Source organism: Procambarus clarkii, chromosome 19 (genome assembly GCF_040958095.1).
Source record: "Procambarus clarkii isolate CNS0578487 chromosome 19, FALCON_Pclarkii_2.0, whole genome shotgun sequence".
In the NCBI taxonomy this organism is placed as follows: Eukaryota; Metazoa; Arthropoda; class Malacostraca; order Decapoda; family Cambaridae; genus Procambarus; species Procambarus clarkii.
Genome location: NC_091168.1, coordinates 2,326,092 through 2,349,707, shown reverse-complemented (window position 1 = coordinate 2,349,707; position 23,616 = coordinate 2,326,092). Strand labels below are relative to the sequence as shown.

The 23,616-nt window shown below is 46.6% G+C and overlaps 1 protein-coding gene across 3 annotated transcripts in view; it reads left to right on the top strand.

Moving 5' to 3' along the window:
- Positions 1-23,616, top strand: part of LOC138349600 (3-galactosyl-N-acetylglucosaminide 4-alpha-L-fucosyltransferase FUT3-like) — a 232,537-nt gene that overhangs the window by 195,881 nt on the left and 13,040 nt on the right. For all 3 annotated transcript variants that reach the window (XM_069326916.1, XM_069326915.1, XM_069326914.1), the window contains exon 6: positions 18,403-19,119. In XM_069326916.1, coding sequence (XP_069183017.1) covers positions 18,403-19,119 — 717 coding nt within the window. The remainder of the gene's footprint in view (positions 1-18,402; positions 19,120-23,616) is intronic.

Here is a 23,616-nt window from a genome sequence, read left to right as displayed (position 1 = left end):
CACCACTAACCTTGTTACGGTAAGGTACCACCCTCCCTGCCCTGAAAAGTCACCACTAACCTTAATGAGGTAAGGTACTATCCCCCTGCCCTGTAAGGTCACCACTAACTTTATTGATGTAAGATACCACCACCCTGTCCTGTAAGGTCACCACTAATCTTAGTGAGGTAAGGTACCACCCTCCCCTGCCCTGCAAGGTCTCCACTAACCTTACTGAGGTAAGGTACACCGTTCACTGCCCAGTAAGGTAACCACTAACCTTACTGAGGTAAGGTACCACCCCCTGCCGTGAAAGGTCATCACTAACCTTAGTGAGGTAAGGTACCACCCCTCTGCTTTGTAAGGTCATTACTGACCTTAGTGAGGAAAAGTACCACCCTCCCTGCCCTGCAAGGTCACCACTAACCTTAATGATGTAAGATACCACCCCTCCCCTGCCCTGTAAGGTCACCAATAACTTTATTGTGGTAAGGTAAAACCCCTTGCCCTGTAAGGTCACCACTAACTTTAGTGAGGTAAAGTACCACATCCTCTGCCCTGTAAGGTCACCACTAACCTTAGTGAGGTAAGATAATACCCCTCACCTGTCTTGTAAGGTCACCACTGACTTTAGTGAGGTAAGGTACCACCCCCCTCCCTGCCCTGTAAAGTCTTCACTAACCTTAGTGAGGTAAGGCACCACCCCTCCCCTGCCCTGTAAGGTCACCACTAACCTTATTGTTGTAAACACCAAACCCCCCTGCTCTGTAATGTCTCCACTAACCTTAGTGATGTACGGTACCATCCCCCTTCCCTGTTAGGTCACCACTAACCTTAACGAGGTAAGGTACCACCCCATCCCTGCCCTGTAAGGTCACCACTAACTTTAGTGAGGTAAGGTACTCTCCCCTGCCCTGTAAGGTCACCACTAACCATAGTGAGGCAAGGTACCACCCCCTGCCCTGTAAGGTAACCACTAACCTTAGTGAGGTAAGGTACCACCCTCCTGCCCTGTAAGGTCTCCACTAACGTTAGTGAGGTAAGGTACCACCCCCTGCCCTGTAAGGTCACCACTAACTTAAGTGAGGTAAGGTACCACCCTCCTGCTCTGTAAGGTCACCACTAACCTTAATGAGGAAAGGTACTACCCCCCATCCCTGTAAGGTCACCACTAACTTTATTGATGTAAGGTACCACCACCCTGCCCTGTAAGATCACCACTAACTTTAGTGAGGTAAGGTACCACCCGCCTGCCCTGTAAGGTCACCACTAACTTTAGTGTGGAAATGTCCCACCCCCGGCCCTGTAAGGTCCCCACTAACCTTATTGAGGTAAGGTACCACCCGTCTGCCCTGTAGGGTCTCCACTAACCTTAGTGAGGTACGGTACCACCCTCCTGCCCTGTAAGGTCACCTTTAATTTAGTGAGGTTAGGTACCACACCCCCCTGCCCTGAAAACTCCCCACTAACCTTAGTGAGGTAAGGGACCACCCCCCTGCCCTGTAAGATCACCACTAACCTTAGTGAGGTAAGATACGACCCCCCCCCCTTACCCTGTAAGGTCACCACTAACCTGAGTGAGGTGAGGTACCACCCCCCTGCCCTGTAAGGTCACAAATAACCTTATTGAGGAAAGGTAACCCCCCCTGCCTTGTAAGGTCACCACTAACCTTAATGAGGCAAGGTACCACCCCCCCTGCCCTGTAAGGTCACTACTCATCTTAGTGAGGTAAGGTACCACCCCTCTGCCCTGTAAGGTCTCCACTAACCTTAGTGAGGTAAGGTGCCACCACCCCTGCCCTGTAGGGTCACCACTAACCTTATTGAGGAAAGGTACCACCCCCTGCCCTGCAAGGTCACCACTATCCTTAGTGAAGCACTCCCCCTTGCCCTGTCCTGTAAGGTCACCACTAACCTTAGTGAGGTGAGGTACCACCCCCCTGCCCTGTAAGGTAACCAATAACCTTATTGAGGAAAGGTACAACCACACCCCCCCTGCCTTGTAATGTCACCACTAACCTTAATGAGGTAAGGTACCACCCCACTGCCCTGTAAGGTCATTACTAACTTTATTAGGGTAAGGTACCACCACCCTGCCCTGTAAGTTCACCACTAACCTTAGTGAGGTAAGGTACCACCCTCCCCTGCCCTGCAAGGTCACCACTAACCTCAGTTCCTTAGTAAGGTATGGAACGTCCCCCCCTCCTGCCCTGTAAGGTCACAACTAACTTTAGTGAGGTAAGATACCACCCCTCTGCCCTGTAAGGTCTCCACTACCCTTAGTGAGATAAGGTACCACCTTTACCCTGTAAGGTCACCACTAACCTTAGTGAGGTAAGGTACCTCTCCCTGCCCCTGTAAGGTCACAACTAACCTAAGTGAGGTACGGTACCCACCTGCCCTGTAAGATCACTACTGACCTTAGTGAAGTAAGGTACCACCTTCCCCTGCCCTAGAAGGTCTCCAATAACCTTAATGAGGTAAAGTACCACCCACTTGCCCTGTAAGGTCAACACTAACCTTAGTGAGGTAAGGTACAACCCCCCTGCCTTGTAAGGCCACCACTAACTTTATTGAGGTAAGGTACCCATTTCCCTGCCCTGTATGGTCACCACTAACCTTAGTGAGGTAAGGTACCACCACCTGCCCTGTAAGGTCATCACTAACATTAGTGAGGTAAGGTACCACCCCTCTGCCCTGTAAGGTCATTACTGACCTTAATGAGGAAAAGTACCACCCTCCCTGCCATGTAAGGTCATCAATAACCTTAATGAGGTAAGATACCACCCCCCCCTGCCCTGTAAGGTCACCACCTACTTTAGTGAGATAAAGTACTACAACCCCTGCCCTGTAAGGTCACCACTAACCTTAGTGAGGTAAGATACCACCCCTCACCTGTCTTGTAAGGTCACCACTGACTTTAGTGAGGTAAGGTACCAACCCTCCCCCGCCCTGTAACGTCACCACTAACCTTAGTGTGGTAATCACCAAACCCCCCTGCTCTGTAATGTCTCCACTAACCTTAGTGACGTACGGTACCAACCCCCTTCCCTGTAAGGTCACCACTAACCTTAACGAGGTAAGGTACCACCCTGTCCCTGCCCTGTAAGGTCACCACTAACTTTAGTGAGGTAAGGTACTCTCCCCTGCCCTGTAAGGTCACCACTAACCTTAGTGAGGCAAGGTACCACCCCCCCTGCCCTGTAAGGTCACCACTAACCTTATTGAGGTAAGGTACCACCCTCCTGCCCTGTAAGGTCTCCACTAACGTTAGTGAGGTAAGGTACCACCACCTGCCCTGTCAGGTCATCACTAACCTTAGTGAGGTAAGGTACCACCCCTCTGCCCTGTAAGGTCATTACTGACCTTAATAAGGAAAAGTACCACCCTCCCTGCCCTGTAAGGTCATCACTAACCTTAATGAGGTAAGATACCACCCCCCCTGCCCTGTAAGGTCACCACCTACTTTAGTGAGATAAAGTACTACAACCTCTGCCCTGAAAGGTCACCACTAACCTCAGTGAGGCAAGATACCACCCCTCCCTTGTCCTGTAAGGTCACCACTGACTTTAGTGAGGTAAGGTACCACCCCCCTTTCCCTATAAGGTCTTTACTAACCTTAGTGAGTAAAGGTATCACCGTAAGGTACCACCCCCTCCCTGCCCTGTAAGGTCACCACTAACCTTAGTGAGGTAGGATACCACCCCCCAGCCCTGTAAGGTCTCCACTAACCTTAGTGAGGTAAGGTACCACCCCCCTGCCCTGTAAGGTCACCACTAACCTTAGTGAGGTAAGGTACCACCCTCCCCTTCCCCCCACAAGGCCACCACTAACCTTAGTGAGGTAAGGAACCACCCCCCCTCTGCCCTTTAAGGTCACCACTAACTCTAACGAGGTAAGGTAACACCCCCCCCCCTTTGCCCTGTAAGGTCACCACTAACCTTAGTGAAGTAAGGTATTCTCCCCTGTCCAGTAAGGTCACCACTAACCTTAGTGAGGTAAGGTACCACCCCTCTGCCCTGTAAGTTCTCCACTAACCTTAGTGAGGTAAGGTACCATCCCCTTACCCTATAAGGTCACCACTAACCTTAACGAGGTAAGGTACCACACCCCCCTGACCTGTAAGGTCACCACTAACCTTAGTGAGGTAAGGTACTCTCCCCTGCCCTGTAAGGTCACCTTTAATCTTAGTGAGGTAAAGTACCACCTCACTGCCCTGTAAGGTTTCCACTAACCTTAGTGAGGTAAGGTACCACCCCCCCCCTGACCTGTAAGGTCACCACTAACCCTTGTGAGGTAAGGTATCACCCCATTCGTGCCCTGTAAGGTCACCACTAATTTAATCAGGTAAGGTACCCACCCTTTCCCTGTAAGGCCACCACTATCCTTAGTGAGGTAAGGTACCATCCCCTGCGATGTAAGGTCACTACTGACCTTCTTAATTTAAGGTAAGGTACCACCCCTTACCCTGTAAGGTCACCACTATCCTTAGTGAAGTAAAGTACCCCCTGCCCTAAAAGGTCACCACTAACCGTAGTGAGGTAAGGTACCACTCTCCTGCCCTGTAAGATCACCAGTAACCTTAGTGAGGTAAGGTACCCTCCTGCCCTGTAAGGTCACCACTAACCGTAGTGAGGTAAGGTACCACTACCCTGCCCTGTAAGGTCACCACTAACCTTAGTGAGGTAAGGTACTCTCCCCTGCCCTGTAAGGTCACCATTAATCTTAGTGAGGTAAAGTACCACCTCACTGCCCTGTAAGGTCTCCACTAACCTTAGTGAGGTAAGGTACCACCCCTCCTGACCTGTAAGGTCACCACTAACCCATGTGAGGTAAGGTATCACCCCATTCGTGCCCTGTAAGGTCACCACTAATTTAATGAGGTAAGGTACCCACCCTTTCCCTGTAAGGCCACCACTAACCTTTGTGAGGTAAGGTACCATCCCCTGCGATGTAAGGTCACAACTGACCTTCTTAAGGTAAGGTACCACCCCTTACCCTGTAAGGTCACCACTATCCTTAGTGAAGTAAGGTACCCCTGCACTAAAAGGTCACCACTAACCGTAGTGAGGTAAGGTACCACTCTCCTGCCCTGTACGATCACCACTAACCTTAGTGAGGTAAGGTATCCTCCTGCCCTGTAAGGTCACCACAAACCGAAGTGAGGTAAGGTACCACTACCCTGCCCTGTAAGATCACCACTAACCTTAGTGAGGTAAGGTAACACCCCCCTACCCTGTAAGGTCACCATTAACCTTAGTGAGGTAAGGCACCACCCCTTCCCTAAAAGGTCACCACTAACCGTAGTGAGGTAAGGTACCACGCTCCTGCCCTATAAGATTACCACTAACCTTAATGAGGTAAGGTACTACCCCCCTGCCCTGTAAGGTCACCATTAATCTTAGTGAGGTAAGGTACCACCCTGCCCTGCCCTGCAAGGTCTCCACTAACCTTAGTGAGGTAAGATACCACCTTTCCTGCCCTGTAAAGTAACCACTAACCTTAGTGAGGTAAGGTACCACCCCCTGCCCTGAAAGGTCATCACTAACCTTAGTGAGGTAAGGTACCACCCCTCTGCTTTGTAAGGTCATTACTGACCTTAGTGAGGAAAAGTACCACCCTCCCTGCCCTGCAAGGTCATTACTAACTTTAGGCAGGTAAGGTACCACCCCTCCCTCGCCCTGTAAGGTCACCACTAACCTTAGTGAGGTAAACACCAAAACCCCCTGCCTTGTAAGGTCTCCACTAACCTTAGTGAGGTAAGGTACCATCCCCCTACTCTGTAAGGTCACCACTAACCTTAACGACGTAAGGTACCACCCCCTCCCTGCCCAGTAAGATCACCACTAACCTTAGTGAGGTAAGGTACTCTTCCCTGCCCTGTAAGGTCACCACTAACCTTAGTGAGGTACGGTACCACCCCCTGCCCTGTAAGGTCACCACTAACCTTAGTGAGGTAAGATACCACCCCCCTGCCCTGTAAGGTCTCCACTAACCTTTAGTGAAGTAAGGTATTCTCCCCTGCCCTGTAAGGTCACCATTAATCTAAGTGAGGTAAAGTACCACCTCACTGCCCTGTAAGGTCTCCACTAACCTTAGTGAGGTAAGGTACCACCCCCCTGACCTGTAAGGTCACCACTAACCCTCGTGAGGTAAGTTATCACCCCATTCGTGCCCTGTAAGGTCACCACTAATTTAATGAGGTAAGGCACCCACCCTTTCCCTGTAAGGCCAACACTAACCTTAGTGAGGTAAGGTACCATCCCCTGCGATGTAAGGTCACTACTGACCTTCTTAAGGTAAGGTACCACCCCTTACCCTGTAAGGTTACCACTATCCTTATTGAGGTAAGGTACCCCCTGCCCTAGAAGGTCACCACTAACCGTACTGAGGTAAGGTATCACTCTCCTGCCCTGTAAGATCACCACTAACCTTAGTGAGGTAAGGTACCCTCCTGCCCTGTAAGGTCACCACTATACGTAGTGAGGTATGGTACTACTACCCTGCCCTGTAAGGTCACCACTAACCTTAGTGAGGTAAGGTAACACCCCCCCTACCCTGTAAGGTCACCACTAACCTTAGTGAGGTAAGGTACCACCCCCTGCCCTGCAAGGTCACCACTAACCTTAGTGAGGAAAGGTACCACCCCCCCTGCCCTGTAAGGTCACCACTAACCTTAGTGAGGTAAGGTACCACTCCCCTTCCCTGTAAGGTCATTACTTTCCTTAGTGAGGTAAGGTACCACCCTCCCTGCCCTGTAAAGTCACCACTAACCTTAATGAGGTAAGGTACTACCCCCCTGCCCTGTAAGGTCACCACTAACTTTATTTATGAAAGGTACCACCACCCTGCCCTGTAAGGTCACCACTAATCTTAGTGAGGTAAGGTACCACCCTGCCTTGCCCTGCAAGGTCTCCACTAACCTTAGTGAGGTAAGATACCACCTGCCCTGCCCTGTAAGGTAACCACTAACCTTAGTGAGGTAAGGTACCACCCCGTGCCCTGAAAGGTCATCACTAACCATAGTGAGGTAAGTACCACCCCTCTGCTTTGTAAGGTCATTACTGACCTTAGTGAGGAAAAGTACCACCCTCCCTGCCCTGCAAGGTCATTACTAACTTTAGGGAGGTAAGGTACCACCCCTCCCTCGCCCTGCAAGGTCTCCACTAACCTTAGTGAGGTAAGGTACCATCCCCCTACTCTGTAAGGTCACCACTAACCTTAACGACGTAAGGTACCACCCGCTCCCTGCCTTGTAAGATCACCACTAACCTTAGTGAGGTAAGGTACTCTTCCCTGCCCTGTAAGGTCACCACTAACCTTAGTGAGGTAAGGTACCACCCCCTGCCCTGTAAGGTCACCACTAACCTTAGTGAGGTAAGGTACCACCCCCCCTGCCCTGTAAGGTCACCACTAACCTAAGTGAGGCAAGGTACCACTCCCCTGCCCTGTAAGGTCACCACTAACCTTAGGGAGGTATGGTACCACCACCCCTACCCTGTAAGGTCACCACTAACCTTAGTGAGGTAAGGAACCACCCACCTGCCCTGCAAGGTCACCACTAACCTTAGTGAGGTAAGGGACCACCCCCCCTGCCCTCTAATTTCACAACTAACCTTAGTGATGTAGGGTACCACCCCCCTGCCTTGTAAGGTCACCACTAACCATAGTGAGGTAATTGCCACTCCCCTGCCCTGTAAGGTCATTACTGACTTTAGTGAGGTAATGTACCACCCTCCTGCCCTGTAAGGTCACCACTAACCTAAATGAGGTCAGGTACTACCCCCCTGCCCTGTAAGGTCACCACTAACCTTAGGGAGATATGGTACCATCACCTCTACCCTGTAAGGTCACCACTAACCTTAGTGAGGTAAGGAACCACCACCCTGCCCTGTGTGGTCACAACAAACCTTAGTGAGGTAAGGAACCACCACACTGCCCTGTGTGGTCACTACTAACTTTAGTGAGGTAAGGTACCACCACACTGCCCTGTAAGGTCACTACTAACCTTAATGAGGTGAGGTACCACCCTCCCCTGCCTCGCAAGGCCACCACTAACCTTAGTGAGGTAAGGAACCCCCCCCCCCTCCCCGCTGCCCTTAAATGTCACCACTAACTTTAGTGAGGTAAGGTACCACCCCCCAACCCTGTAAGGTCTCCACTAACCTTATTGAGGTAAGGTACCACCCCCCAGCCCTGTAAGGACTCCACTAACCTTAGTGAGGTAAGGTACCACCCCCCAGCCCAGTAAGGTCTCCACTAACCTTAGTGAGGTAAGGTACCTCCCCCCTGCCCTGTATGGTCACTACTAACCTTAGTGATGTATGGTACCACCCCCCTTCCCTGTAAGGTCACTTTTAATTTAGTGAGGTAAGATACGACAACCGCTGCCCTGTAAGGTCCCCACTAACCTTAGTGAGGTAAGGTACCACCCTTACCCTGTAAGGTCACCACTAACCTTAGTGAGGTAAGGTACTACCACCCCTGCCCTGTATGGTCACCACTGACATTATTGAGGTAAGGTACCACCCCCCTGCCCTGCAAATTTACCACTTACCTTTTTGAGGTAAGGTTCCACACCCCCTTTTCCTGTCCTGTAAGGTCACCACTACCCTTAGTGAGGTAAGGTACCCCCCCTTGCCCTGTAAGGTCACCTCAAACCTTAGTGAGGTAAGGTACCATCACCCTGTCCTGTAAGGTCACCACTAATCTTAGTGAGGTAAGGTACCACCCTGCCCTGCCCTGCAAGGTCTCCACTAACCTTAGTGAGGTAAGATACCACCTTCCCTGCCCTGTAAGGTAACCACTAACCTTAGTGAGGTAAGGTACCACCCCGTGCCCTGAAAGGTTATCACTAACCTTAGTGAGGTAAGGTACTACCCCTCTGCTTTGTAAGGTCATTACTGACGTTAGTGAGGAAAAGTACCACCCTCCCTGCCCTGCAAGGTCATTACTAACTTTAGGGAGGTAAGGTACCACCCCTCTCTCGCCCTGTAAGGTCTCCACTAACCTTAGTGAGGTAAGGTACCATCCCCCTACTCTGTAAGGTCACCACTAACCTTAACGACGTAAGGTACCACCCCCTCCCTGCCCTGTAAGATCACCACTAACCTTAGTGAGGTAAGGTACTCTTCCCTGCCCTGTAAGGTCACCACTAACCTTAGTGAGGTAAGGTACCACCCCCTGCCCTGTAAGGTCACCACTAACCTTAGTGAGGTAAGGTATCACCCAGCCTGCCCTGTAAGGTCACCACTAACCTAAGTGAGGCAAGGTACCACTCCCCTGCCCTGTAAGGTCACCACTAACCTTAGGGAGGTATGGTACCACCACCCCTACCCTGTAAGGTCACCACTAACCTTAGTGAGGTAAGGAACCACCCCCCTACCCTGCAAGGTCACCACTAACCTTAGTGAGGTAAGGGACCACCCCCCCCCTGCCCTCTAATTTCACAACTAACCTTATTGAGGTAGGGTACCACCCCCCTGCCTTGTAAGGTCACCACTAACCTTAGTGAAGTAATTACCACTCCCCTGCCCTGTAAGGTCATTACTGACTTTAGTGAGGTAATGTACCACCCTCCTGCCCTGTAAGGTCACCACTAACCTAAATGAGGTAAGGTACTACCCCTCTGCCCTGTAAGGTCACCACTAACCTTAGGGAGGTATGGTACCACCACCCCTACCCTGTAAGGTCACCACTAACCTTAGTGAGGTAAGGAACCACCACCCTGCCCTGTAAGGTCACCACAAACCTTAGTGAGGTAAGGTACCACCCCACTGCTTTGTAAGGTCACCACTAACTTTAGTGAGGTAAGGTACCACCCCCCCCCCTCCCCGCTGCCCTTTAATGTCACCACTAACTTTAGTGAGGTAAGGTACCACCCCCCAGCCCTGTAAGGTCTCCATTAACCTTATTGAGGTAAGGTACCACACCCCAGCCCTGTAAGGTCTCCACTAACCTTAGTGAGGTAAGGAACCACCCCCCCCTCCCCGCTGCCCTTTAATGTCACCACTAACTTTAGTGAGGTAAGGTACCACCCCCCAGCCCTGTAAGGTCTCCACTAACCTTATTGAGGTAAGGTACCACACCCCAGCCCTGTAAGGTCTCCACTAACCTTAGTGAGGTAAGGTACCACCCCCCAGCCTTGTAAGGTCTCCACTAACCTTAGTGAGGTAAGGTACCTCCCCCCTGCCTTGTATGGTCACTTTTAATTTAGTGAGGTAAGGTACGACACCCCCCTCCCCTGTAAGGTCCCCACTAACCTTAGTGAGGTAATGTACCACCCTTACCCTGTAAGGTCACCACTAACCTTAGTGAGGTAAGGTACTACCACCCCTGCCCTGTATGGTCACCACTGACATTATTGAGGTAAGGTACCACCCCCCTGCCTTGCAAATTTAACACTTACCTTTTTGAGGTAAGGTACCCCCCCCCTCCCTTGTCGTGTCCTGTAAGGTCACCACTACCCTTAGTGAGGTAAGGTACCCCCCCCCCCTTGCCCTGTAAGGTCACCTCTAACCTTAGTGAGGTAAGGTACCATCCCCCTGTCCTGTAAGGTCACCACTAACCTTAGTGAGGTAAGGTACGACCCCCTGCCCTGTAAGGTCACCACTAACCTTAATGAGGTAAGGTACCACCCCACTGCCCTGTAAGGTCATTACTAAATTTAGTGAGGTAAGGTACAGTGGTTCTTGGTTCTTTCTCTCTCTCTCTCTCTCGCTCCTTCTTTACTACTTCCTGGGAAGCCTCAATAGGTCTAGAGCAAACACCAGCAAATTTGAATATGTTTACTGGACAAAGCACATACACAATACAAACACACATATAATAATAATAATAATAAACCCTACACTCTATACTATTTCAATCAGGTTGCACTCCAACATCATCAGAACTCTATCATCGGCTTATCAAGTGGTATCCTATCTCCTGATTCACCACCTAATACTACCAACCTTCTCAAGTAAGACAAGTCTTATAACACAATGTTGCACTATCAGCAAGAGAATATATATATATATATATATGCGAACAAGCCTGAATGGTCCCCAGGACTATATGCGACTGAAAACTCACACCCCAGAAGTGACTCGATCCCATACTCCCAGGAGCAACGCAACTGGTAACTACAGGGCACCTTAATCCGCTTGACCATCACGGCCGGACAAAGGAAGTGATAGCCGAAGCTATTTGAACCACTTCCCCGCCGGCAACTCGGATGGTAATCTTGGGCAAAGCATTTCACCAAATCACCTCATTCTTTGGGGCACACGTGAGGAACACAAATGCGAACAAGCCTGAATGGTCCCCAGGACTATATGCGACTGAAAACTCACACCCCAGAAGTGACTCGAACCCATACTCCCAGGAGCAACGCAACTGGTAACTACAGGGCGCCTTAATCCGCTTGACCATCACGTCACTTCTGGGGTGTGAGTTTTCAGTCGCATATAGTCCTGGGGACCATTCAGGCTTGTTCGCATTTGTGTTCCTCACGTGTGCCCCAAAGAATGAGGTGATTTGGTGAAATGCTATGCCCAAGATTACCATCCGAGTTGCCGGCGGGGAAGTGGTTCAAATAGCTTCGGCTATCACTTCCTTTGTCCGGCCGTGATGGTCAAGCGGATTAAGGCGCCCTGTAGTTACCAGTTGCGTTGCTCCTGGGAGTATGGGTTCGAGTCACTTCTGGGGTGTGAGTTTTCAGTCATATATATATATATATATATATATATATATATATATATATATATATGCGAACAAGCCTGAATGGTCCCCAGGACATATGCAACTGAAAACTCACACCCCAGAAGTGACTCGAACCCATACTCCCAGAAAGTATGGGAGTATGGATGGCATACTCCCAGAAAGTTTCTGGGAGTATGGGTTCGAGTCACTTCTGGGGTGTGAGTTTTCAGTTGCATATGTCCTGGGGACCATTCAGGCTTGTTCGCATTTGTGTTCCTCACGTGTGCCCCAAAGAATGAGGTGATTTGGTAAAATGCTATGCCCAAGATAACTATCCGAGTGCCGGCGGTGGGGTGGTTCATATAGCCTCGGCTATCACCTCATTATGTCCGGTCGTGATTGTCAAGTGGATTAAGGCGTCTTGTACATACCAGTTGCGTTGCTTCTGGGAGTATGGGTTCGAGTCACTTCTGGGGTGTGAGTTTTCAGTTATATATATATATATATATATATATATCGTACTGGGTCCATTTGTTTAACAGATGCTCCGCCTGCTCTATAAAGGTTTGGAGGGCTTCCTTCTTCTTGTTTAGTTGATGCCGAATGAGCTCTTGCCTATACCTATAGGTAAACTCTGTATTGCGGACTGCTGGGTCATGTGGGTTTATATTGGTGTATACTGGCAGCAGGTTTTCTTTCAAACATGTTTCATTGAATATGACCGCATATTCTGTATTTATTATTTTCTGGTTTAGGGCTTCTATCCCTCTAACTATTTTCTTAGCATCAGGGCTTAATTGGAATAGGAGTTCTCCAAAACTCATTTTCGTACTTTTAAGGTGAAGAAAAGAAGTGATTTACTATAGAGTGTATTACACTTATATGTATAATTTGCACGACGTTTCGAACCTCCATGGTTCTTTCTCAAATGAACAGATCTTACAATACTAGTTGATTTTATACCCGCATTAGGTCAGGTGATAATACAATGAAGGTGAAAAACATGGGGGGATACATAAGGGATAAACATAGGGGCTGCAGAATGCGTATTGGCCCATACGAGGCATCTCCTATCTAAACACAAAGATTAATCCAGTGTAATTGGCCTGTTATGTTGGACATTGTCTTCTGTGTTGGCATCGATATGTTCTTGTCTTGTCCTTACTCTCATGGTGGGTAGAGTAAATAGTTCCGTGATTTGGGTGTTCATGGTAGGTCGCTCTATTCTTATGTGAATTGCCTCAAGAATTTGTAATCTTCTTGAATCTTGGGTTTTGTCTATTATGCAAGTATTCTTGTTCAACATTTCTCTTGTTAGAGTAATGTCATGGGCTTGTCTCATGTGATTCCTAGGGGCACCAGATTGAAGATGGCATGTCAAACGCCTCGTCAGCTTGGTCGACGTCATACCTATGTACTTACATTGAAGGTTACATCCTTCGTGGGGGCAAGTGTACATGTATACAACGCTTGACTGCTGTAGAGGGTTCTCCGTCGGCTTCGGGCTGTTTTTGATAAGGAGTTCGGAAGTCTTCTTGGTTTTGTAGAATATTATCAGGTTTATGTTTTGGTTAGGAGTAGTGCTTTTTACTCCTTTACGGATTATTTCTTTCATTATTCTTTCCTCTTTTATATGTTCACTGTGCATGGTTGATTTGTAATATAATTTTATTGGGGGTGTTGTGGTTTCTGTTCTAGGTTCTGAATTATACCAACGGTCCAAGTGTCTTCTTATAGCAGCGTTTATTTCCGCGTTGCTATATCCGTTGTTCACCAATACCTGAGTTACTCTTTCAAACTCTCTACTCACGTTGCTCCATTCAGAGCAGTGGGTAAGCGCTCGACGAATATAAGCATTGAAAACACTGGTTTTGTATCTTTGGGGGCACTCACTTCTACCGTTCAGGCATAATCCTATGTTGGTGGGCTTGGTATATACGTTGGTGCTTAAAGAGGTTCCTGTTTTTGTTATTAGTACATCCAAGAATGGCAGACTGTTATTTTCACTATTTTCATGTGTAAATCGGAGTACTGACTCTCTCTCTAGGTGTCTTTTTAGGTCAATTAGTTCATCTGAGTCTTTTACTATTACGAATATGTCATCTACATAACGGCAGTATACAGTTGGTTTTTGTCTGCTACTGAAGACCCTATCTTCGATGGTTCCCATATAAAAATTAGCAAATAAAACTCCTAAGGGGGAGCCCATTGCTACTCCGTCTATTTGTAAATACATGTCTCCTTGTGGACTGATGAAAGGGGCTTCCTTTGTACATGCATCGAGAAGACTTTTCAAGTGTGGCTCAGGTATGTCTAATTTGGGGGTGCTCTCGTCTCTGTATACTCTGTCCAGTATCATTCCTATGGTTGTGTCGACTGGGACGTTGGTAAAAAGGGATTCAACGTCCAGGGAAGCGATGATTCCATCGGGCTGGGTAGATTTGATCAATTCTAGGAAATCTGCTGATGATTGTAGACTAAACTTACTTGGAGTGTATGGAGTTAGGAGTTCATTGAGTTTCTTTGCCACGTGATAAGTTGGGGTTGGTATTTGGCTGATTATAGGGCGTAGTGGGTTACCTGGTTTATGCGTCTTAACATTGCCGTAGGCATATCCTAAGCCATAGTCGCCTTGAAGTTTATTGAAATGCACACTACCTTTCTTTGCGTTGATTGCTGTAATTGTTTTGTTTACTTTCCGCTTAAGGTCTTCTACGGGGTTCCTCGTGATTCGTTGAAATTTGGAGTCGTCACTTAGGATGTCGCTAATTTTGTTCATGTATTCATGGGTAGGAATCAATACATATGCTGCTGTTTTGTCGGCTTTTCTTATTGTTACGTCTTTCAGATTTTTTAGTTGTTTCGCTGCTTCTTTGAGTCGTGGGGTTAAGATTGTAGATGAATATGTTCCTCGTTTTTTCCCTGCTTCTGCAAGTAGTTCAGCTTGAAGTGTGTCAGTGGTGATGACTTTTTTGTTGTCTTCTAGCTTATGGATATCGTCCAGAAGCATTTCGATTTCCAGGCGTTTTTGATGCATCTTTGGTTTAGATAAGAATTGATTTTGTCAATTCTTTCCTAGAATTGATCAAATCTACCCAGCCCGATGGAATCATCGCTTCCCTGGACGTTGAATCCCTTTTTACCAACGTCCCAGTCGACACAACCATAGGAATGATACTGGACAGAGTATACAGAGACGAGAGCACCCCCAAATTAGACATACCTGAGCCACACTTGAAAAGTCTTCTCGAAGCATGTACAAAGGAAGCCCCTTTCATCAGTCCACAAGGAGACATGTATTTACAAATAGACGGAGTAGCAATGGGCTCCCCCTTAGGAGTTATTTTTGCTAATTTTTATATGGGAACCATCGAAGATAGGGTCTTCAGTAGCAGACAAAAACCAACTGTATACTGCCGTTATGTAGATGACATATTCGTAATAGTAAAAGACTCAGATGAACTAATTGACCTAAAAAGACACCTAGAGAGAGAGTCAGTACTCCGATTTACACATGAAAATAGTGAAAATAACAGTCTGCAATTCTTGGATGTACTAATAACAAAAACAGGAACCTCTTTAAGCACCAACGTATATACCAAGCCCACCAACATAGGATTATGCCTGAACGGTAGAAGTGAGTGCCCCCAAAGATACAAAACCAGTGTTCTCAATGCTTATATTCGTCGAGCGCTTACCCACTGCTCTGAATGGAGCAACGTGAGTAGAGAGTTTGAAAGAGTAACTCAGGTATTGGTGAACAACGGATATAGCAACGCGGAAATAAACGCTGCTATAAGAAGACACTTGGACCGTTGGTATAATTCAGAACCTAGAACAGAAACCACAACACCCCCAATAAAATTATATTACAAATCAACCATGCACAGTGAACATATAAAAGAGGAAAGAATAATGAAAGAAATAATCCGTAAAGGAGTAAAAAGCACTACTCCTAACCAAAACATAAACCTGATAATATTCTACAAAACCAAGAAGACTTCCGAACTCCTTATCAAAAACAGCCCGAAGCCGACGGAGAACCCTCTACAGCAGTCAAGCGTTGTATACATGTACACTTGCCCCCACGAAGGATGTAACCTTCAATGTAAGTACATAGGTATGACGTCGACCAAGCTGACGAGGCGTTTGACATGCCATCTTCAATCTGGTGCCCCTAGGAATCACATGAGACAAGCCCATGACATTACTCTAACAAGAGAAATGTTGAACAAGAATACTTGCATAATAGACAAAACCCAAGATTCAAGAAGATTACAAATTCTTGAGGCAATTCACATAAGAATAGAGCGACCTACCATGAACACCCAAATCACGGAACTATTTACTCTACCCACCATTAGAGTAAGGACAAGACAAGAACATATCGATGCCAACACAGAAGACAATGTCCAACATAACAGGCCAATTACACTGGATTAATCTTTGTGTTTAGATAGGAGATGCCTCGTATGGGCCAATACGCCTTCTGCTGCCCCTATGTTTATCCCTTATGTATCCCCCCATGTTTTTCACCTTCATTGTATTATCACCTGACCTAATGCGGGTATAAAATCAACTAGTATTGTAAGATCTGTTCACTTGAGAATGAACCATGGAGGTTCGAAACGTCGTGCAAATTATACATATAAGTGTAATACACTCTATAGTAAATCACTTCTTTTCTTCACCTTAAAAGTACGAAAATGAGTTTTGGAGAACTCCTATTCCAATTAAGCCCTGATGCTAAGAAAATAGTTAGAGGGATAGAAGCCCTAAACCAGAAAATAATAAATACAGAATATGCGGTCATATTCAATGAAACATGTTTGAAAGAAAACATATATATATATATATATATATATATATATATATATATATATATATATATATATATATATATATATATATATATATATATATATATATATATATATATATATATATATATAAACATAAACATGTACAAGGAAGACCAGCGTATGACTGCCATAACATAAATGTTAGTATAAATGTTCCTTGATATACAACAATGATCATTCGATCACCCTATGAGTCCTAGAACACATATGTATGTCTCTGTAGGTAATCCAGCCTACGACTGTAACTCTATGCTTCAGTATAAGTACTCCTCGGCACAAAAATTGCAAACAATCGCTCACCTTTCACTGCGTCTTGCACGCTAATGACAACCAAACACTCTACCAACTCCCTACCAGTAATCAACCTGAACTTCCCTTCCACATCTGGAAGCTCACTACCCTGACATCTTCAGGTCCTTCCGGGCTTATCTACCAGGATCCTCCGCAGCTCTTCCAGGCTGCTACACCATGAAGTCTTCCTTGATCAACTATGGTGCTTCACCACTTCTACTAGAGTCCTCCACAGCTCTCCTGGCTGCTACACCATGAAGTTTCCTCAAACAGAACTGGAGTTTCGCCACTGGTATTTCAGAAGCACGTGACACTCCTCTTCACTGCTTCACCTCACAGCTCGAGGTTCTACTCTTCCACTACCTTAAAGTCTCATCATCTACTCACTCTATGCTGGCTTCGAAGTTCTCAGCAACTTCTTCCCCAAAGACAAACCTGCAACCCATTGACACTCCAATAAAAATGTTTCCTTATAAACACATAGACGAAATAATGCACACAATATGTTTGAATCCAACATCTATCTGCTCTCTACATACTGTGAGAATTGACTCCCCCGTTTGGGCTGGTCCATGCTCTGTCCTCCGCTGCCAGTCAGTTGGCTTTAGGCGGTCGATGGGAGAGGACGTGCTGCTCGTCCCTCCAGCTGCCTCTCTCATCTCCGTCCTCTTATTTAGGCTTCCTGCCTTACCAAAACATGTCTAACTTATCCATAAACATTCGCTACTGTCGCTGGGCACACGACCAACTACAAGTAATCACTATAAACTGGCTTAAATCGTGCTTACCACAGCTTGTCTAGTCGAGGGCACTCTCCCCTCTGACTGAGTCTGATCAGGGCGGTCCCACGGCCCACGATAATGTCTCTGGGCGGCTTAACAAACTCTCCTTGCCATCCAGGACTTGAGACCACACATTACCCAGCTCGATTCCACAGCTGGAACATCTGCACACTTCCTTCCTCTTGAAGGTATATCACAGGGGTTTCTTTCTAACGGGAGCCCAAACGAAGCACAGCTTCCCCTTGCGATGTTTGGTACTCAAGTGACTTAAGCTCCTCTCTAAGCGAGCCTCACACCTCCAGCAAATTATCCACATCTCATAACCAGTCACTTATCTAATTTCTTATCACTGCCCATAATCTCAAATTGTTTATCAAATCCAACCAACTATTTTACATCTGTGTCTTCACCTCTATATTTCCTAGACCTTCTAGTCCGGTCAGGCTTGATAGAATAATTCTCAAAGGGGAGACTCGTTTTTCGGCTGCCTGGGATCATGACAGTTCAGCAGGTTGCTCTATATTCAGCAGTCAGCAGGCTGCTCTATGTTCAGCAGTCAGCAGGCAGCTCTATATTCAGCAGCAAGAAGGCTGCTCTATGTTCAGCAGTCAGCAGCATCACAGGGAACATTCTTCCTGAGCCTTTAAGAAACATACCACGGAGAATGGTGCACATAAGAGGTTTATCTAGTCTCTTAATAACTCGCTTGATATATTTACTTTTGTTATCATGTGAATGGTTACAATTGCCTATTTATATGACCAAAATATTAAATTTTAACTGATTTTCCCACCTCTTGTCAGGTGTCGACGGCAGACGTGGTATTGATACACTTACGGAGTGTGGCAAGTAGAGAGAAGGTGCTGGTGGACCTAGGTCCACGCGACCCTTCTCAGCCCTGGGTTATGTTTGAGCCAGAAACACATTTACAGTCTAACGTCCTCTTCCATACGAATTATAAGTTGCTAGACGGGTTCTTCAACCGCACGATGCACCACCGGAGAGATTCAGACATCCTAGTGCTCCACGGGTTTATTGTGGGGCGTGGCCGGGACGCATCCTTCCTGCCTCCATCTTGGCGTCAAGATCCGGTACTGTTTCCTAACAAAACCAGGAGGAAACTGGCTGTGGCGTTCGTTTCCAACTGTAAGGACAACAGTGGAAGGTTACAATATATCCGAACTTTGAAGAAATACGCCCGGGTCGATGTGTATGGCAGATGCGGCGGCCATAAGTGTGGAAGTTCTCGATATGCTGAGCACGCATACAAACCTGCAACGGATCCCTGCATGAGGATGGCTGGCGACAGTTACCTGTTTTATATGGCGTTTGAAAACGCCTTATGTACGGACTATGTAACGGAGAAGCTGTACAACCTTCTTTACTATCCACTAATTCCTGTGGTGCTTGGGGCGGCCAACTACAGCGCCCTGATGCCTCCTGGCTCCTATATCAACGCCCTGCACTACACACCCCAACAACTGGCTTACAAAATGAAGTACCTCGCCGATCACCCTCAGGTAGGCTCAAACATGCATTGGAAATGTCTGCCGCTCGTGGCCAAAACACAATTTTGTGCCCTCTCTTTTCCCTCTAATAATCAAACCCACACACCTCCTATACTCTTAATTTTCTAACACCCAACTTTACATAGCAACCCCTTCCTAACTTGGAACAATGTCTGACTATTATCAGGGGTGCCCTTACTTTTATCAGAGACCCCCGGTAAAAATATTAATAAACCCACAAATGATTACTACTAACACCACCACCAATGGAACACACACTCCCAGACACACACTACTCAGCTACCAGATAGGGGTCTAGTAGATGAGTGGGCAGTGCGCAGGACTCATAATTCTGTAGCCCGGGCTCGATTCCCGGACCAGGCAGAAACTAATTGGCAAAGTTTTTTACCCTGAATGCCCCTGTTACCTAGCAGTAAATAGGTACCTTGGAGTTAGGCAGCTGTTACGGAGCTGCTTCCTGGATGTGTGTTGGGGGGGGAGTAGTTAGTTAGTAACAGTTGATTGACAGTTGAGAGGCGGGCCAAAAGAGCAAAGTTCAACCCCCGCAATCACAGCTAGGTGAATACACACTGGAGAGTCACCCTTTAGTGATCTAAACTATGGAGAAAGAGGCTCACCGTCATACTGTTTGGGGAATCGGCTCAACCTATTATTACGAGTACACACCCCACGGAGCCGACATGACTTACCTTCTCTCTCCTTGCTTTGGGATGACCTCTTTCTAGTTCCCCTTTACGATATTATTCCTGCTGCACACCACATGCACCCTGTCGACCGGCCACAGTTATTTCTCTCTCTCTCTCTCATTCTAGAAATTCTCACTAGGACAAATGCAGAACAAGTTGTCTACAGACAAACATTTATTAGAATAATATAAAGAATGATAAATACCCGCATAGTATCATCAGGTCCAACAAACTAGCTTCACGCCTATATAATATCAGTGTTCCACCAAGTAAACTATGCTAGGCTGCTGCTTAATCTTCGCCCGCAACCTCCTGCCTCCTCGACGTCAGGGTTAGGCAACTTGCATATAAATTAACTGAAACTGGAAAATATTAACGTTCTCACCTTACACTGCGCCATTCATAACATGAATTCATGAACTCCCTCAAACAATAATTATTTCTATATAATTCTATGTATTGGGTCCTGAGGCCCACCACTAGTACAATCCATCAATGGGTCCTCAAATTAAGTGTGAACTTCTACAGTCTCTTCAATATTACTACTGCGTCTAACAATGACCAAACACGTCCACCAAGTACCACTGCTACTTGAAGTTCCACCATATACCTGAAGATCCTCTACATAGGCTTCACCATACACGTAGTTCTCCTATACCATTGAAGTTCCACTATACACTTGAAGATGCACCATATGAACTTCACCAGATACGAACCTCACCAGACTTGAAGCTCATACACGAAGTTCCCCATACACGAACTTTACCATACACAAACCCTGTAATTCCATTAAAATATAATAATTACATGTTCTTCTATCAAACAAATAATAACAAATAATATAAACTAAATTTCATCCTACAATGTCCAACTGCCGCATCTACACTAAAAGTGTGCTCCCCCACAATGGACGAGTCCACCCAGTTAGGCTTCCTCCCCTCAGTCGTGCAGTCCCTCAGTCGTACACTGCACTCGTCTGAGTGATCATATGTCGCTCCCACCTCCATAATAACAAATCATCGCAAACTCCTCACATTGTCTCATTATTTTCATAAACTCTCTAACCTACATTCACAAACGTCCTATAAAATCGCTGGGCACATGATCTAACTATAACAAGCTCTACATGACAGAATACTGGTCTCATATCACAAAAGGATGTCGCGACAACGCCTGTTCAATGACGCCCAAATATAGCGCTCTTCCCGGTCGTGTATAAATTTCTCTTGGACGTGCACCTGCCCGTTTTGACTTAAGCGTGAGAAGTCGTGTAACAGGTGCCACACAGAAACACCTGCCCAATTTATTCACTTAAAGGATTTACACACACTAGGGTCCTGAAAGACACGACCACTCAATAGGCTTCAGGTCGCCCCTATGTCATTACCATAATAACTAAGAATACACTAAACATCGTCCTCCAACAGCTTCTTCATACGCTGTTAACAAAGTCTCTCACCATTTCTTCATCATGAGCTACAGACTTCCTTCTTCATTAGGAGGCAATGACGTATGTCCGTTTCTGTCAAATCTCACGATTCGTCCGTCCAGCGGTCGACCCCAAAGACATATTCAACAATTTTAACATGCTGTTCATTCAAAATAGGAATTTTCTCAGAGATAAATTAATATTGTTATATACTAGCATACTGTGCATAGTTAGGCATTGGTTAAGTTAGCTGTTTAGGTTCCATTGAGGATTATTTGTATTTGCAGTACGTGGGTGAAGCATTAATAGCATTGTGGTTCCAACAAAAGTCGTCAGCGAAGCACTAGTTCCGGATGTGTTCGGACGTCATCAGTTGTGAGTCGTGTGTAAACCGTTTTTCATTCATAAACAGGGGGTTTGGCGGGTTCATGGAATGGACTTTGGCCTTGGTTTATGAGGACAAGCAGGTTTATGAATAACAAATATTTTACAGAAGATTTACAACTGATGACATTCAAATTTTTCTTGAGCAATGCATCGCTCACATCCTCTGTTCAAATCGAACCTCTCAGGGCCTCATTCACATTCTGTAAATACAAATAATTGCATTATTTATTTTCGTTTTCAGAAATCATTTTCATCAAATGATTCACTATAAAGGAAAACTCGAGCTTCAATTGTACAGACAAACTTGCATAAACAACAAGCCGAATGAATCAGAAAAACTCATTCCCGGGAAAGGTCTTAAACCTAAGACTGTCAGGAGTTTATAACCCACTAGCAAGTCGAGTATTCTGACCACATGACCACACAGACTATTCAAAAGTATTGGATACTCTTTAGTGGTAACCTTCTTTTGCTGAAACTGACATTATTCGGAGGACCTATGGCAGTTCCTCGACCTAGAAATGGCGTCTTAAACCTTGCTGGGATCAACCGCACTGAGGACCAAATCACTCTCTTAAATCTGGGAATAAATAGTCACATTATGTCCAGACCAAGTGAGATGGCCCAGAAAGTGAAATCGGAGATCCTATTGGACGACATATTCGACCTCGAGAAGCAAAAGAAGGTTACCACTAAAGACACATTGCAAGCTGAACTTATTGCGGAGGGAGGAAAGATTCGAGATTACTACAGGACAACCATAGTAGGGTAAATTGAGACTGACCATGTGCATCACCTGGGCAGGTGAGTCAATTAGGCCCCTGCAGAGGTGTTGCACACGTCCGTTGTCTCAGGGGTGGGGGGTGCCCATAGGTGCGCGTGCGTCGTCGCGTGGATTGTTTGTGGGATGCGGTGGGGTGGCTGGGCATGCCAGGTCATTGTCTCGTGGGGGGTTGTGTCGTGGGAGGTAAAAGTGTATGTATAGGAACAGGTGAGCAGGAGTAGTAGTTGTAAGATGAATGTGTATGAGTATGTAACATAGAGTTAACCATGTGGAGATATATAGTTATTAAATATAGTATGTAGGAAATAGAAAATGTTGAGAGCGAAGAGGGGAGGCCCTCCCATGGGGGGCATATCCAGGAGATAGAGTTTATTTAAGTGTACGGTTAGGGAAGGGCGTGTGAAGCAGGTGAGGGGAGAGGTGAAGGGAGAGAAGAGGACCACCCAGGAACCTTGGCTGGGAGTGGTAGTGCGCCTCACACTTTCGTGTTTTTTAAACAATATGTCTGTTGTATGTAGGAAAGGCTAGATGGCAGAGTGAAGTGTGTATATTTTACGAAAAACGTATAATTTTCTCTCCATAGTCTCTGCCGCTGCTATCGCCTCAGCCTCTAGTCCTAAGTCTTCAACACTGGGTCTAAGAGGAGTCATTAATTTCGTGTCATACACGAGTGTGTTCACAGTGGGATGTCCCGCTGGCAACTGAGCTGTGATCGAAGCACTCATAATATTTTTGTAAACAAAGGAGGTCCCCCCCCCCCCTCACCACCCCTACCCATCAGCCTAGACCGGAATGGAGTGCCATATACCTACCACATGGCCCATGTCACACCGCACAGGCCCTGAGGCACACCACATACCACATGGGTGAGAGAGTGAGTGTTCAGACGGCCTACCCCTTTGATAGCGGTCGTGTGACTGAGGTAAATGTGTGGGAGGGGGGGGGGAGGGGAGTATTATGTCGACAATAGCCCCCACCATAACCCCTCGCGCGCTCCCTCCAGCACCTTACCATTGAGTAGAATAATAATATTAATAATAATAAGATAAGATCACACACATTCTGTTTATTTGCGTTAGTTTAAAAAATAGGGATGTCGGGAGGGCAGTACCATATATATGTTTTAGTTAGGTTTTTTCTCAGTAAAGAAGGAGGTGTGTGTATCCGCCCCTCTCGCCCCCTCAGCTTTCATAGTTCCCTGT